The sequence below is a fragment of the Quercus robur genome, chromosome 5 (genome assembly GCF_932294415.1).
Source record: "Quercus robur chromosome 5, dhQueRobu3.1, whole genome shotgun sequence".
Classification (NCBI taxonomy): Eukaryota; Viridiplantae; Streptophyta; class Magnoliopsida; order Fagales; family Fagaceae; genus Quercus; species Quercus robur.
In genome coordinates, this window is record NC_065538.1 from 58,474,162 (window position 1) to 58,489,981 (window position 15,820).

The 15,820-nt window shown below is 32.9% G+C and overlaps 3 protein-coding genes across 3 annotated transcripts; all 3 read right to left on the bottom strand.

Annotated features, from left to right (window-relative positions):
- Positions 1-7,631: 7,631 nt before the first annotated feature.
- Positions 7,632-10,622, bottom strand: LOC126726458 (uncharacterized). Its single transcript, XM_050431718.1, has 6 exons — positions 10,193-10,622; positions 10,018-10,065; positions 9,688-9,748; positions 9,457-9,591; positions 8,243-8,410; positions 7,632-8,140 (listed from the first exon to the last, which is right to left on the bottom strand). Exons 1-6 carry the CDS (start codon positions 10,267-10,269, stop codon positions 8,006-8,008), a joined length of 624 nt encoding a protein of 207 aa, XP_050287675.1. The 5' UTR covers positions 10,270-10,622; the 3' UTR covers positions 7,632-8,005.
- Positions 10,623-11,712: 1,090 nt separating this feature from the next.
- LOC126728444 (protein ALP1-like) lies at positions 11,713-13,380 on the bottom strand. The gene is made up of 4 exons (XM_050434259.1): positions 13,276-13,380; positions 12,527-13,030; positions 12,244-12,443; positions 11,713-12,109 (listed from the first exon to the last, which is right to left on the bottom strand). The coding sequence occupies exons 1-4, from the start codon at positions 13,378-13,380 to the stop codon at positions 11,713-11,715; spliced, it is 1,206 nt and encodes a 401-aa protein (XP_050290216.1).
- A 136-nt stretch (positions 13,381-13,516) lies between these two features.
- Positions 13,517-14,200, bottom strand: LOC126728445 (L10-interacting MYB domain-containing protein-like). Its single transcript, XM_050434260.1, has 2 exons — positions 13,949-14,200; positions 13,517-13,858 (listed from the first exon to the last, which is right to left on the bottom strand). The coding sequence occupies exons 1-2, from the start codon at positions 14,198-14,200 to the stop codon at positions 13,517-13,519; spliced, it is 594 nt and encodes a 197-aa protein (XP_050290217.1).
- Between the last annotated feature and the right edge of the window lie 1,620 nt (positions 14,201-15,820).

The window sequence follows — 15,820 nt, forward strand, 5'->3', positions numbered from 1 at the left end:
ATTTTTCTTCGTGTATTTTGAGTCTTATGTGTTAGTCATACTTGGAAAGTAAAAATGGTGATGTATGGTATTCTATTTGTCTCCTAGAGAACACTAATTTATTAGTGGTTTAAATCTTCTAGATTTATAATTTTATCTAATAAAAACTTCAATGACATATGTCTTTTGTTATTTTGTTCTTTTTTTATTTGTTTTCTTTCTTAAAAATGTGTTCATTAAAAATTAAGTTAAGCATCATAGTTAGGCTCATAAAATAAAATGATAAAGAATGAAATATAAATAACGAAATATTCATTGCAAATGGTTGTAGGTATTTAATTTGATGAAGAATTTCAATTGTAGCATATGTTATCATTTATTGCGAAAATTTAAATATTATGACAATATTTTATCAAAACTTAGTTGTTAATTGTTGGAAGATGACGAAATTTATTATTATTCTTAGTAGATTTTTTTTTTTTTTGGTTAGTAAATATTGTCTTTAGAAAATAGGTTCTAAGAAATGAAAAAATATTTTGTATTAGATGATATCACGTCATCCATATCAAAATCCAATAAATGAGAGACATGTATGCAAAAATAACTACCCACTAACACATATCTTTCAATTGTTAGTGGGTTAGTTATTTTTTACTGACATGTCTCACACTTATTGGATTTTGATACCACTGACATGATATCATTTGATACCAAATAGATAGCCATATGTTAAATAACTATTCTAAATTCAAATACATGATTTGATACTAAAAAAAAAAAAAAAAAAAAAAAAAAAAAAAAAAAAAACCTCTAACTTAAATTTTCTCAATCAAGGGGTAGCACGTGCCTTGCACGTGAAACCCTTACTATTCCTGGTAAAAAAAGAGGTCTTTTAGACCTTAGCAAACTTATATTATATGGTCGCTTTTAGTTCCTAATTTGTCTAGTAAAAAGATAATTTCTTGGCCATGTCACCTAAAGGACCAAAAGTGAACATTTTAAACTTCAAGAATTAAAATTGCTTTTGTAATACCCAATTTTGTTTTTATGATTATCATTGTACCTTACCATTTTAATATAGAGTCGATGTACTATATGTGTGTGCACAGTAAGATGGAAGTAAACAATTTTGTGGTGCTACAAATAGGCGAGAAAAATCAAAGTTTTAGTGCATACAATTTAGTACAGCAATTAAACTAATAAATAAAAGATGGAGATGTTTTATGGGCTTCTTGAAGACTAAAGAGATAAGCTCAAGTAGATTTTAAACTCCAGCCCACTACCCCACCAAGCTCACATCTCTGATGTGTTAAAATATAAGTTGGAGGAAAAGATAATTAGGGTTTTGGGATAAGAAGGGTTTCATCACTAAAGAGACTAGGGTTTCATCACTAAGGAGGTTAGAAGGTGTATTTTTTCCTTGGAGTTAATTAAAGAGGCAACCAAAAGATTCCAAGTATGATTTTTTCAATTGTTAGAATCAAAGAATCAAAGGTTTATAATTTTATCATGGATTACAATCTTAATACATGTATAGGACTTTCACGTTTTCAATAGGGTTAATATGTATTAAACCCCATGTTGCCCACTGTGTGCATTCTAGTAGAAGCCGTGAATTGAGAAAGGTTATGTATATGGCTTTACATCTCCTTTCGGTTATATGTATATTAAATCGTAGGTAGCCACTGTGAGTATTTTAGAACAAAGCCACGGATTACGAAACTCAATCCATTTATATAGCTTTACGTCTTCATTGGTTTTTATATATATATATATATACTATATTCTAGAATTGGCCACAGTGTATATCCATGAACAAGTCACGGATCAAATAAGTTTTTAATGTCCAAACCTCATTTAAAAGATGATTTCTAAACTAAACTATTTTCTGTAAATAATTGAGTTTCAATGTAAGTTTTCTAAAAAGGTCATTGTTCTTTATATTTGTTAAAACCAGGTGATTTCAAGGTCATATTCTTATTCTCCAAATGGTATTTAAAATGTTTCTTTTAGCAAATTTAATTTTCAGATTTACTCAAGAATTGTAATATATTTACATAAACTCCCCAATCTCTATTCGTTCCCTAAGAGAGTCAAGCATCCTTTGATTTATGTTCTATTCGATATTGTGATCTTTGATATGCCTTTGTATTTGAAAAGAAATTGTTAATATCAAGTAAATTATTATATTTTGTATAATCTTTGCTTTGTAATATGTGACTCAAAATAAGTGTTTTTAGAATTGATCAAATATATGTGTAAATCCGCTCACAGGATTGCATGTGAGAATATGTGTTGATCCCTCACCAGCAGGGGTTAGATGTTGGTATCCACTCACAGGATTGTATGTGAGAATATGTGATGTGTATATGTGACACTGTGCTCTGATCAATTATATGTATATGATTTCAAATGACTTTAAGATGCAACTACATATGTATTAAGTGATTCATTATATGTTTTGGAATAATTATTTTGATACCATTGAATGAGTTTGTGAAAAGTCAAAATACTCGTGCTTTGCTTGACTCTATTCCATTGTGTATTCTATATAATTACTTATTAGATGTGTGGCTCACCCCCATCAATTACAATTTTCAAATTAAAGTTTAGTTGGGGAACAGAACCTTTGAATTGCTTCGTAAGGTGCAAGGTAGAGCATGGGAGTTTTAGGCGAAGTCAATAATACTTGAAGTTTTAAAAGATTATTAGTTATTTTTTTTTATTCCGCTTTAGATTTCACTGTATTTTGGAGATTATTCTAAATTTGTGGAGTTTGGATTTTTGTAAGAGGTTTTTAAGAGTATTGTTTCTTTGGAGTTTTAATTTATTTTGGATTAATTATGTTTAGTAAGTTATATAAGTTCAACAAGTTAGTCATGTATCTAAATTCATGTTCCATGGATTTGGGTCGTGACAGCTTTATTCTAAAATTTTGAGACCAACCATATATTTTATAATTTTTTTTATTACTATGTTTGAGATAGAAATTAAATAGTAGGTAACATGATAAAGGTGTAAGGAAGCTCCTATGATGTTCAGTGCCAATAATTATTTTATATATTGGATATATATATGTATCATTCCTTTCACAATTTGTAGGTATTACTTGTGTGAGATCACATGTTGTAAGAATGAAAATCCATGCATCAAGGATTATAAAGACCAAAACATCAAACGGTAACAAACATATATGGACAGATTATACAAAATAAACTTTGATGGAGCAGTTTTTAAGGAGCCGTGTACATTAGGCATCATTAACATCATACAAATGAGCAAAGAAACTTGCTCGCATTGCTAAATTCTAAGAGCCAAGCAATATTTGATGGGGAAGCTCCTCCCCTTAGAAAAAGAAGATAAGATATCCATATGCTAACTGCCATCCAAAATATCCTAAGGGCACCCGAATGAAATTCTTTCTATTTTGGGTTTTTGTGCCATTTATAATATGGTTTTCAAACCTGGACTGGACCGTACGGTCCGAACAAGAAAACCTCGAACCGGCCATTTCTACGGTCCGTTTAAGGTGAAGAACCGTTCCATGCAAAAAAAGTATGGATCCGTACGGACCGCAGTTTAACCACCCGGTTCTATGAACCGTGACCGTTCATACGGTTCAAACGGTTGTTGTGTTTCAAGCCTTAAAACAGCGTCGTTCATCTCTTCTCTTTTTTTTTTTCCCTATATGTCATCGTTTGGAGCATACACATTGAACAAAATAGAAAGTTAGAAACCCTGAAACCCTTGCCTCACTCTCTCAATCACTCTCTGAGCTCTCTACCTCTCCCTCACTTTGTTAATTACATCTCTCATCTCTGCCTCTCTCCCTCATCGTCGTCGCAGCTCAACCTAGATCGTAGCTCACTCTCTCAATCACTTTCTACCTCTCTCTCACTCTCATTACATCTCTGCCTCTTTCCCTCGTCGTCGTCACAGTTCAGCCCAAATCGTAACTCACTCTCTGCCTCTCTCTCACTCTCAATACATCTCTGCCTCTCTCCCTCATCGTTGTCACTCTTACTCCATCACATCCTTACCCAGATTGCAAGTTACTTTATCCTTTTTAATTCTTCTTTCTTTTATGTCAATTTATATTTTTTGACCAATTTTTCTCAAGTTATCAAGCAACATGTCATCTATTAAATTTGTGCTTCAATGCGTGTTTATATTTTATAATTTTTGTTTGATAAGTATGTGTTTATAATCTATGAACATCAATCTTTAACTTGTGAAAGTTGTGAATCTTGTGATGGGTATGTTGTAAAAAATTGGTGAATTTCACTATTTCAGAAATTGTATGAAGTTGTGAATTTGTGATTCTTTGACTCTATGACTATGTATATTAGTTTGTTAATTTAACTCCGTTTATGAAGTTGTGATTCTTTGACTATCTGTATTTCAAAAATTGATGGGTCTATGTGTGTTTGATTGGTTGTTTAGTCTTTTAGATTAAAATGGAAACAAAGACTGGGTCTACTTCATCACATGAAGTTGATTCCAATGTAGTGGAGTCTAGCTCAAGAATAAGGGAAAAGGTTGATCTGGCTTAGGAACATTTTAGCCTAGGGGCGGATGAGGAGGGACAGAATACTTTTACATGTGTGTATTGTAGGCAAACATATAAAGGTAGGGGTATTAATAGGATGAAATGACACCTTGCAGGGATAAAACGTGATATTGGATCGTGTAAAAAGGTTTCTCATGATGTGAGATACCAAATGTTGGAATATTTGAAGGAGTTTGAGTTGAAGAAAAAAGTTGAGAAACAACGTCAAGAAGAAATGTTTAGTGTGCCTTCCACAAATAGTGATATGCAAGAAGATGAAGATGTTCAAGAAGTATTTAGTAGTAAGTTGCCTAAAAAACCTATTTTAGGTAAAAGAAAGGGTGAGGCAACCTGGTCTTAAAAGTGTGTTCCAAAGCAAAGAAAAGGTGAGGCAAGCTAATATGGCTATTGCAAGGTGGATGTATGACACTTGCATTCCTTTTAATGCAGTGAATTCAGTGTACTACCAAAGGATAATTGATGTCGTAGCTGCTGCTGGTCCTAGTTACAAAGGTCCATCTTATCATGCTGTATAGGTCCCTTTGTTGAGGGATCAAAAGAAAGAGGTTTAGTTGTTGGTTGACTCACAACGTAGGCATTGGGCAGAAGTTGGATGTACACTTATGGCTGATGGTTGGACAGATACTAGACATAGGTCATTGATTAATTTCCTTGTTTATTGTCCTAGGGGAATGGTATTTGTAAAATTAGTTGATGCCTTAGAGATTGTGAAGAGTTCCAGAAACTTGTTTAAATTGTTTGATGAAGTAGTTACATGAGTTCATGCTTCCAATTATGTATTGGTTGGTAAATTGTTGTGTGAAAAGTATAAAACTATTAGTTGGTCTTCTTGTGCAGCACATTGCCTGAATCTTGTGTTGCAGGATATGGGAGACATGCCTCGCGTGGATAGGCTCAAAGAACGTGCATCCAAAGTTACAGTTTTTATTTATAATCATGTGGCTTTGATTGCTTGGTTGAGGAATAGACTTGGTTGGACAGAAATTGTACGTTTGGGAGCAACAAGATTTGCTACTATTTTCCTTGCATTTGGAAGCATTCATGTGCATAAACACGACTTGCAAGCCTTAATGACTAGCAAGTTCTTTGTGGACAGTAGATTGGCAAGAGAGTTAAAGGCAAAAGAAGTAGTTTCTATCTTTTTGGGATGATATTAATGTTATTGTCAAGATTTCATCGCCACTCATTCGTTTGTTACAGATTGTTGATTTTGATCAAAGGCCTACAATAGGATATGTGTATGAGGGCATGTATAGAGCACGGTTAGGAATCAACAAGATCTTCCGAATGAGGAAGCACTTGTACAGGCCATACACCTCAATTACAAAAAACCGTTGGGACAAACATTTGCGTAAAAATCTTCATGTTGCTGCATATTGGTTAAATCCCACTTTTCAATATGATGAGGAGAATTTTTGTCGAAAACCAGCAATAAATATGGCTGTTTTTTACTACATTGAGAAAAAATATAATGGTGACCAAGAAAAGGTAATTAAGGAAACCCAATATTTTCGAGACCATATTGGAGCTTTGATAGAGATCTTGCATTGACAAGCACAACCACTCATCTAGGTGAGAAGTAATTAGTTTACTTTAATACTATAAACAAATCTTAGTTTTTTTGTTCATGTTGAAAGTTAGTTTTGTCACTATAGTTAGAATAACTAAAGTGATTATTCAGTTGAAAGTTAGTTTGTTTATGTTGATTAATATTAGATTATGTTGTGTTATGAAAATCAGATGAATGGTGGAAGTTGTGGGGTGCTAATGCTCCAAACTTGCAAAAAATGGCAATTAAAATCCTTAGCCAAACTTCTGCCTCTTCTGGATGTCAGCGTTGTTGGAGTTTATTTGAACATATACATTCTAAGAGGAGAAATACGTTGGAGCATCAAAGGCTCAATGATTTTGTGTTTGTTTATCATAACTTGCAATTGAGACATAGGTAACTAAATGCTATATCTTGTCATTATATTAATTTTTAAGAAGTCATTTATATAATGTAATTGTTAGTTACTAATTATGTTCAAATTTCAATAATGAGCATGACATTTTATAATGCAGGCTTTACAACAAAAAGTTTAATTTTGACCCCATTGATTATGCAAGTATCGACAAAATTGATTTTTGGGTATTTGTGGAAGAGGAAGACCCATATCTTAATTATGAAGATTTGGATAATGCAATTTACGAAGAGGGTGCATATCCAGCAAGCGCAAAGCCTTCTTCTAATAAAAAAGGTTAGTTTAGATGTAAACAATTTGATAACCTATAGTGATTTTTCTTTTCTTTTGTTCAAACTTGTGTAAACATTATAATGATTTTTCTTTTTATTTTGTTCAAACTTGTGTGTAGATGATAGCAGTAAGGTTGAAGGAATTGATTTGGGAACATTTGGACAACCTATTGGCCCTCTTCCTGGATTTCCAGGGAATGATGATGAGCATGTTAACTTTCATGACATTGATGATTTATGATCATAATAATTCTGTTTGAACTTTGAAATTCTATTTTGTATTTTGGAGATAATTTCTATGTCTTTTTGTAAGACATAGTGTGTAACTTGGAGTTTGAAATTTTATTATTGTTTTTTAGAAATAAGTTTTATTTATTTTTGTAAGAAACAATGTGTAGTTGTGTACTATAACTTGGAGGCTTGTTTATGCATTTTTACTTTGTACTTTTATGGATTGATTGAGTAATTCATATTTATCTTTGCTAAGGATTTGACATTTCTTATTTGTCTTGAAAGTTATGATATAAAAAATATTTGAAAGATAGATCTCTAAATGAATTAGACCATTTTAGTTCATTTTTATATTTTTTATTAATTTAATGTTTTTATATATATTTAAAATAATTATTAAATTAATTATAACGTCATCACGGTTCCATCCCGGTTCGACCTCAAAAACCTTGAACCTCTCATTTTTACAGTTCAATGAAAGGTCCGGATCTAAAAACCTTGATTTATAGTCAAAGTCCAGAGCTTAATACAACAAAATACTCATTTATGTGGTATTTTAACCATCTTCCTACCTTGCTACCAGAGATAGAGAGAGAGTATTAAGGCACAATATCATGGAGATAAACATTCCATACATAAACACCTACAAAAACGCTTGCCAAATTGCGTGTCTGAAAATTTTGAACTCACATTGTTGTCTCATTGGTGGATCTATATCTAAACTCGAACAACGACATCCATGTATCTTTTAAGCTTGTAAGGCATTTGTTGAATATCTAGTGATATGCCAGAACTTTAATTACATCCCTAAGACCTAATCAAAAGATAATTACAACCCAAAAACTAGTAAAAAAAAATCTTCAAAGGTCTTGAGGTCCTTGAGGTGTGAAGACACTCATCATTGTGAAGATTCTTTGGCATTTTCAAAGGAAAAAATTCAAGCTATAGGTTTGTACTGCCATGAAAATGGGCCAGTTTGTTTGAAATAGCTAATTCTTGACTAACAACTCTCTTTCTGCCATGGCTTCAATCTTCATATTAGTTGAATCATGTCTATCTGTCTGTCTTACTTCATCACCATGAAAAATTTTCTCAAAAATTTGATTAATGGCATTTCCTTTAGCCTGTATTTAATGAGAGATAAGCAAAGTATATAATTTTGATAAGAATAAGGTATATAATAAGAAAAGAAAATATATATATCCTCTATCTAGTGACATCCATACCTTTACTCCAATAGCGATTGCAGTTTTGAGCTTAACAAGTTCACCTAACCTTAAAGAACCTCCTTTCATATCTTTGACAAAGATAAGTGGAACACTCCTTGATGAGGCCAAGCTTGGCAGATGCTTTGTCAGCCACCGGGGGTTGCAATCAGAAGCTAACAGGACAGCCTACAAACTCAAAAAGAGAAATATTGTGCTTTTTGGACCCAAAAAAAAAAAAGTGCTGTGTTTGGTGAACTAAGAAGAGGATAAAAATGGTTATAAATCCTAATAATATATGTATCAAGATTCAGCCACCAATAAGTTGAAAATGACTATTGTTCACTTGTCCATTATTTAACCTTTTTCTCTTGTTATAATCACATATATCCATGAACTTGTTTGGCAACCTTACTACCTTATTACTAAGGGGCTTTGATTGTTTCACATCCAACCGTGTCCACACTCTTTAACATCATATCCACATTCTTTCAAATCATGTGTAAAATTTAGATATTTGGTGTGAGAATGTGGACATTGTGTGAAACATTTCACATTTGCAAGTGTGAAACAACAATTATCCATTACTAAGTTCTTGTCGAAAGCTAATTATCAAAAAATCTGCAGGAAAATTAATTTAGCAATGACGACTTTGGAAATAAGTTTCAACCAACAATGTGCCTTAGTTAGAACATTGTACACTGTGATTGCACACTTCATATTAAATGTTAAACAAGACAAGAATTGAATACCTTAGCAAAGAAAAAGGACAATACTTGAATATCTACTCACACGACAATACTTGAATATCTACTCACATAATAGTATTTGCAGGATCATTGTACAAACACTCCATAAGAGAATTACATTAACTTCAGCGGACAGTATATCAAACAAAAGCAATTTTGACTGCCACCTAATTTGATATGGAACATATTGTTCAGTCACAGTAATCTAGAGTCCACACTACCAAATCTGCCATCCATGGACTCATAAAATCTAATGACTTGAAACTGGAGTTGAGAACATTAGAAAGATCTAGGATAACTTAGTGCTCCATCAAATTCTTTTGTCAACTGTGGAACAGAAACATGCATTGGCAAATGAAATAGTAAAATATGAGATTTATGTAATGAGCGTGTGAGTGAGAATAAGTTGTTATAACAGCAGGTTTCTCAGTTCAATTGAAGAAATTATCTCACAGAAAAATACAACATAACAATGAGGCGACTTACTTGAAGCTGAACTAAAGGCGCTTTACAATTGTTCCTGATTGAAGAGGGCCGTTGAGGAGAGCTTCCCACTTGAGCACTTGGCGCCATGCGTTCAAGGACGCGAGTGACATCATTGACCCCAATAGAGAATTGTTGCTAAAAAGAGAGAAACCGACATGCATAAGATTTCTTCAATTTAAAACAATCATCATATCAAGAAACACCAAATCGAAAACATAAAAGAAAGAAAACCTTTAACCATATTTTTTCAGGCAAGGAGTTTCCATCCAAGAGTCTCGCTGACTCTATCTCCCTGTTCAACATTACAATCAAATTATTAAAAATTCACAACTCAATGACAAAGTAAAAAGTCCAATAAGTTAGTCAGCCATAACTCACATACATTTTGCACAGCCTAACTAGTCAGAACAGCATTAAGAGTCAAACCCAATTGGCAACTTTTAGAATGCAACAAAATCAAGAAAGTGTATATTGCAGCATCAGCATGAGAATATAATTCCATTAACAAGTCAAATCAAACACCACCAACAAAAAATAATCGATAACGGATTGAAGTTTCACCTATGCATAGATTTGAGTAGACAAGCGAGACGTTCCCCTTCGTAGCAACTATATATATCAACCCCAACAAAGAGTCATAAAATTCATTCAAAACAAAAATACTAATATTGTTGACAACCCAAAAAAAAAAAAAAAAAAGGGAAAAAGTAAACCCATAAGAGAAAAGCTCACGTACTCTTGCTCTTGAGGAGGAAGGAAGCTTGCTTTTGAGATTTCAATATCGTTTTTTGAAGCTTTCTTTCTACTTGGCATGGTTGGCCTTCGGTCTTTGCTTTTGCACACCAGGTGTTTGACGAAAAGTCGAAAAGCTCCCAAGAGATTATTACTTAGACTTGCGTTAAACTCAGACCCATAGAAAATTAAAAATCAAGCACTCTTGCCCAATGCTTCAATCAAATCCGCCGTTCACACCCTCGAAAAAAATTACAATGCTATTGCTTGGAATGAAAACCCAAAACATGACCAAGAACCCAACCGATTTGGAAGATTTGAGTTAATACCCACAATCGGTGACAAACACAAGAGTCCAATCTTGTTCCCCTGATTGCGTTCTGTAGAGAGGCCTTGGTGGGTGTGGCTGTATCTGTGGCTTTGTGTGAACTTTCTGTGCAACTAATGGTGTGGTGGTGGTAGTGGACTCTGGAGGTTTTAATTGAGTGTCTTCTGTTTGGGCCTCGGTGGGTGTCGGCTGTGTGGCTACGGCATAGGACTGAGAAAGTCAATTGGTTTTCTCACTTCAAGTGTCCAAGGGAGTGAGAGCCCATTGGGTTCCATATAAGGCATAGCAACGTTTACGGGCCTTCAATGACTAATTAACTTTGCCATGAGATAATGAAGATGAGAAGTGAGAGATCAGTTGCTTTAGGGTGAAACTATGAGAGAGAGAAGAGCTGAAGAGAGAGAGATTGTGAGTTGAAAAAGAATATTAAAAAAATAAAAAATAAAAACTCTTTGTGACAACTCAATCACAATTGTGTGTTTAAAAAGTTATGCAAAAATTCAATCCAAAATTGATGAAAATTTAAAAATTTTGGATAAAAACTTAAATTGAAACTTAGCTGATAATTCTTTCTTCTCTATTCTTCTACGTTTTCTTTCTTCTTCCTTCTTAGGCATTTTCTTTCTTCTTTTGTCATTGGTATCCAAAACCAAAAGTCTAAGGGCATGTTTGGTAACTATTTTCGTTTTCTATTTTTGTTTTCTTGTTTTCAAGGGAAAAAGAAAAAAACAAATTTTTTCTGTTTTCAAAATGAAAAACACATTTGGTTAATTGTTTTGAAAAACACATTTTTCAAAAAAAAAAAATTCAGAAAATTTGTTTGGTGGTTGTTTTTGAAAAAGTTGAATTTTGTTTTCTTTAGTTAATTTTTTTTTTTAAATTATATTTATTCTAATTCAAAAACACGTTTGGTCCAAAGTATTTAAAATCCTTAAACCAAAAGAAATTATAAATCAATTTTTTTGTATATAACATTCAAGCCTAAAACTTTAATCATATAAGTAAGATTGAAACTATAACAATTATCAAGTGTTATAAAAGATAATCAATAACTAAAAAGTTTACTACATGGCATCAATGCTAGGGAATCAATTTCATCCAAAAGAAAAAAAAATAACGTGGCATCAATGATGCCTATTATTTGCCAACATCAATCCTGCGATCTGATCCTTATAAGCTGCCATAGTTTCAACGGCTTAATCAATTAAGTCAACAGTGTGCGATGACTCATCCGAATTATCCCCACCTTCACCTTCAACAGTAAGGTTATCAATATTAAATTGAGTAAACAAGCGATCATTTCTTGTTGTCATTCGAATGAAGTTATGAATTGTGCAACAAGCTCTCATCACATTCCCTTGTCGACATGGTTTATAACGGGGCATCATTTTTAAGACTGGAAATTGTGCCTTTAAAATGCCAAAACATCTTTCAATTACATTACAAAGAGAGGAATGTCTATAACTGAAAAGCTCTTTAGCACCTTCAGGACGATCCCAACCTCGAAAATCTCGTAGATGGTATCTCTCAATATGGTAAGAGGTAGAAACCCCAAGGTGCATGGATAACCAGAATCCACTAAATAATGGCCACCTAACAAAAAAAAATAATAATAAGATAGCGAGAAGTATGACACGGTGAATGGATTCAACTTGAAAATTGTAAATATGTAAGTGAGGCAACAATATATCTTACCAAATGGAGGCCATGGGAAATTATTTTCTGACCTTTGAAGTGCATCTAAGAATACTCGTGAGTCATTGGCTGTACCCTCCCAACCCGTGTAAACAAATGTAAACTTCATATCAAAATCACATGCACACATTATATTATGGGTGATTGTGGCCTTTCTATTGCTATAGCTAACTAGCTTTGATGCTAGAGCCCATGCACTGATATATGATCTATCAATTGCGCCTATACATTTCTAGAAAAAAATATAAACACAAGTATTAACATATGCGAGCAAATAATATTTGTATGATAAAATGAACAATAACTTGGGATTACCTTGAAATATGGAAAGAACTTGGTATTGTTAGCAATACGTGGATGCACTTCATTGCTTTGAGAAGGACGTATAATAAATTTTCCCAAGTGGCATATTGCTCTTACAATTTCCTTAAATTGCCTATCCACTATCTTAGTTGAGTGTTGAAAATGATCTGCTATTACCCTTATCCTCACATTATGTCCCACTATTAATAGGAACATACCAACTGCTTCCTCCACTGTGATCCAGTGTGAGTTTGTTAAGAACTTATGTGTTCTCAAATAGTTACAGAGACTTGTAAATGTTGGCCTATCCATGCCGAATAACTCATAACATGTTCGAGGATTGCCATTCAATATCTCTTTTTTAAATGCATCACTAGTCAACATAGAGATACGTTGATGCTCCTTAGGAATATAGTTGTTTTTACTCTGAACAAACATTAGTAGGAAGAACATATCATCGACCTCTTCCCCATCTGAAGAGGATGAATTGCTATAATAATTTGGTTCAACATTCATCTTGGAGAATTAAACAACAAATTTGTTCTCAAATAGTGTTTTTTATTAACATAAATAAAACATTATCAACATAAATATATATATATATATATATATATTACCATAAAATAATAATAAGCTATCATTTAACAACATTAAATAACAATAGAATAGTACCAAATCATAGTTCAAAGACATTAAAATAAACATAATCTAATAGGAAATTATTGTTTTGACATAATCCCCTACAACCTACCCAACCAAACCATCCTCCTAGCGAAACTCATGTTAACAAAGATCTCTCTATCATCAGGATCCTGCTTGAAGTTCTCAACAGCCTTCATAAATATTTCATCATTGACTTCTTCCATGGTCTCAAGGATATTAATGCACTTACCTTAAGAGAAGTCATTTGTAGGTGCAATACTGCTACTGACTTCATCAATGTTATACCTCTTATACCTCTCAACCTTTGCTTTAGATGCCACTATCCTAGCCTTAGCGGCCTCAGCCCGATTGTAAGGCATCATTCATTTGGGAGCACATTAACTCTCGCTTACTTTTACTAGGACGCCCTTCACAACTATCACTAGGACGCTTGCTCAATCGGGTTGTAATGTCAGACTTAAGAATTGCCATGATAGGGTCTTGGGTAGGACTTTCTAAATTAACATGAACTCCCCCATGAATGAGCCGTTCTTCTAATGCATTCTCTTCATCTGAATTAGGAGGGTCTTGGGTGGATGCACAGTGTAGGACCCTAGTGGCTATAGACTTATTAAATATAAGTCTAAGCAAATTATAATTTGAAAGTCCTTTGGTTCGAAACATCTTTGCCTTGGGATGTGCCTAAAAATATAAAGTCATCTAGTAAGAAAAAAAAATGATGGGGGATAATGTTTCAAAATAAAACACTGTATTGTATTCAATGATTTGTACTTGAAAATAATTTTGCCATGACTCCTCAAGTGCATGAATAGTGTTGGTTTCAACATCCCAACCAAAACCATCTTGATTTATGATTGTAGAAAACTCACGGTGTAGTAAACGCGTCCTATTAAACTTCCCTTTGAATTGAGTCATTGTAAAATTCCGTTTACTTAATTCATTCAATGTAGCTAACATTTTCTTCCAAGTATCAGAACTGAATTGCCCATCTGCCATATTTCCCTTATTGATCTCTTTCAGCATTATGTTAATAAAAAGTTTCTCAAGTTGTGGTGTCCAAAGGTTATCTTCATCAATTGAACTGCTTCCTTTCATCTATTATAATACAATGAAACATGAAAACAACTAAGGAACAACCTCATAACAAATGCCAAACCGCCAAATCAACAAATACATAAATAAAAGGAGATATTGACATTAAATTTTAGATACTATGTATAAACTGTTGAAAAAGAGAACAAACTTAAACCATTGCATAGTTGCTGCACAAGGATAGTTTATTATATGAAATCACCTTGTTAAGAAATTCATTACAATACAAAAAGATATCACAGAATTCAAAAAAAAAAAAAAACTGCAATATTTTGTGTTTCACGGCTCCTGTTAAATCTCACACTGCAATTGCACTATTATATACCTATAAAACTGGAATTCTATAAACTAGGACAGTATTATATGCCAAAAAAATAAACCAAATGTGCTAACACTATTATATACCTATAAAATAAACCAAACGTACTATTCTATCACATCAATCCCTAAGATGGATTCTGTAAAGCTAGTTGTCCTTGTAACATTAGTTTATTCAAAGTTAAAATAGTTCTTATTTATATAGATAGTAAATATTATTTTAGATGTGTACCTTTGACTGATGGATCACTAAAAGCTGTAAAAGATTGAGCAAATCTGCTAATAGAAAACAAAAATATGAAATTAGGAATAGAAAGAGAGAGAGACAGAGATAAATTAGAGGTGCAAAGAATAAAACTGGAGGGGAGAGAGGGAAAGGGAGTGGATTTTTCAGTACCTGACACCCTTATCTCTGGTTTCGTTCTCTAGCCTCTTTGTGATGAACTGGAGGCGCAACAAAAAACAAGAAATATATAGCAGGATTTGTGCAGAAAATTTTAGCAGAAAGTAGCAACAAAGAGTGAAAAAATTATGTGAAGTAGAGGCAAAGAGAAAAAAAATATATATATAAATAAAAATCAAAGTAATTTTAGTTGCACAATTCGAACCAGAAAGCTGGTTCATTAAAGTTGTAAAATAACTTGTTTTTCCCATGTTTTCACAAGCCTAAAAAAACACAAAACTGAAAAGAGCCCTTTGGTTGTTTTCATTTTTCTTTATAAATTAGAAACAAAAATTGTTTTCTCTTTTCTGTAGTTTTGAGCTTACCAAACAAGTTTTTTGTGATTGGAAACAAAAAATAGCTCTTGAAATCATAAAACTGATAAAAAAAAAACAGTTACCAAACATACCCTTAGATTTCCAAAATAATTGATGGGAGGTAGTAATTGTGTGAGAATTAAGGATGAGAGAGAGAGAGAGAGAGAGAGCAGAACTTACTCTTTTTTTGTAATTTGACTTAGTTTTAATGAAATTTTTGGTTTACCGAAAAAAGAGTAAGTTCTGCTCTCTCTTTGAAAAAAATTTAAAAAGTGAATTGACGTTAAGGTCAGTATTCATTTTGAAACCACTTATTTTAAGATGGGTAAAAAATACAAGAAAAGAAAGTAGAAAGATTCTTTGCAATGCAGTTGGTTTCAATAAAACCATACCCAAAAATAGCTTCATGTTCTTGTCTTAGTCTGAGCAATTAATTATTATTTTTTGGCCTCTACTCCATCCTTTCAACCCAAG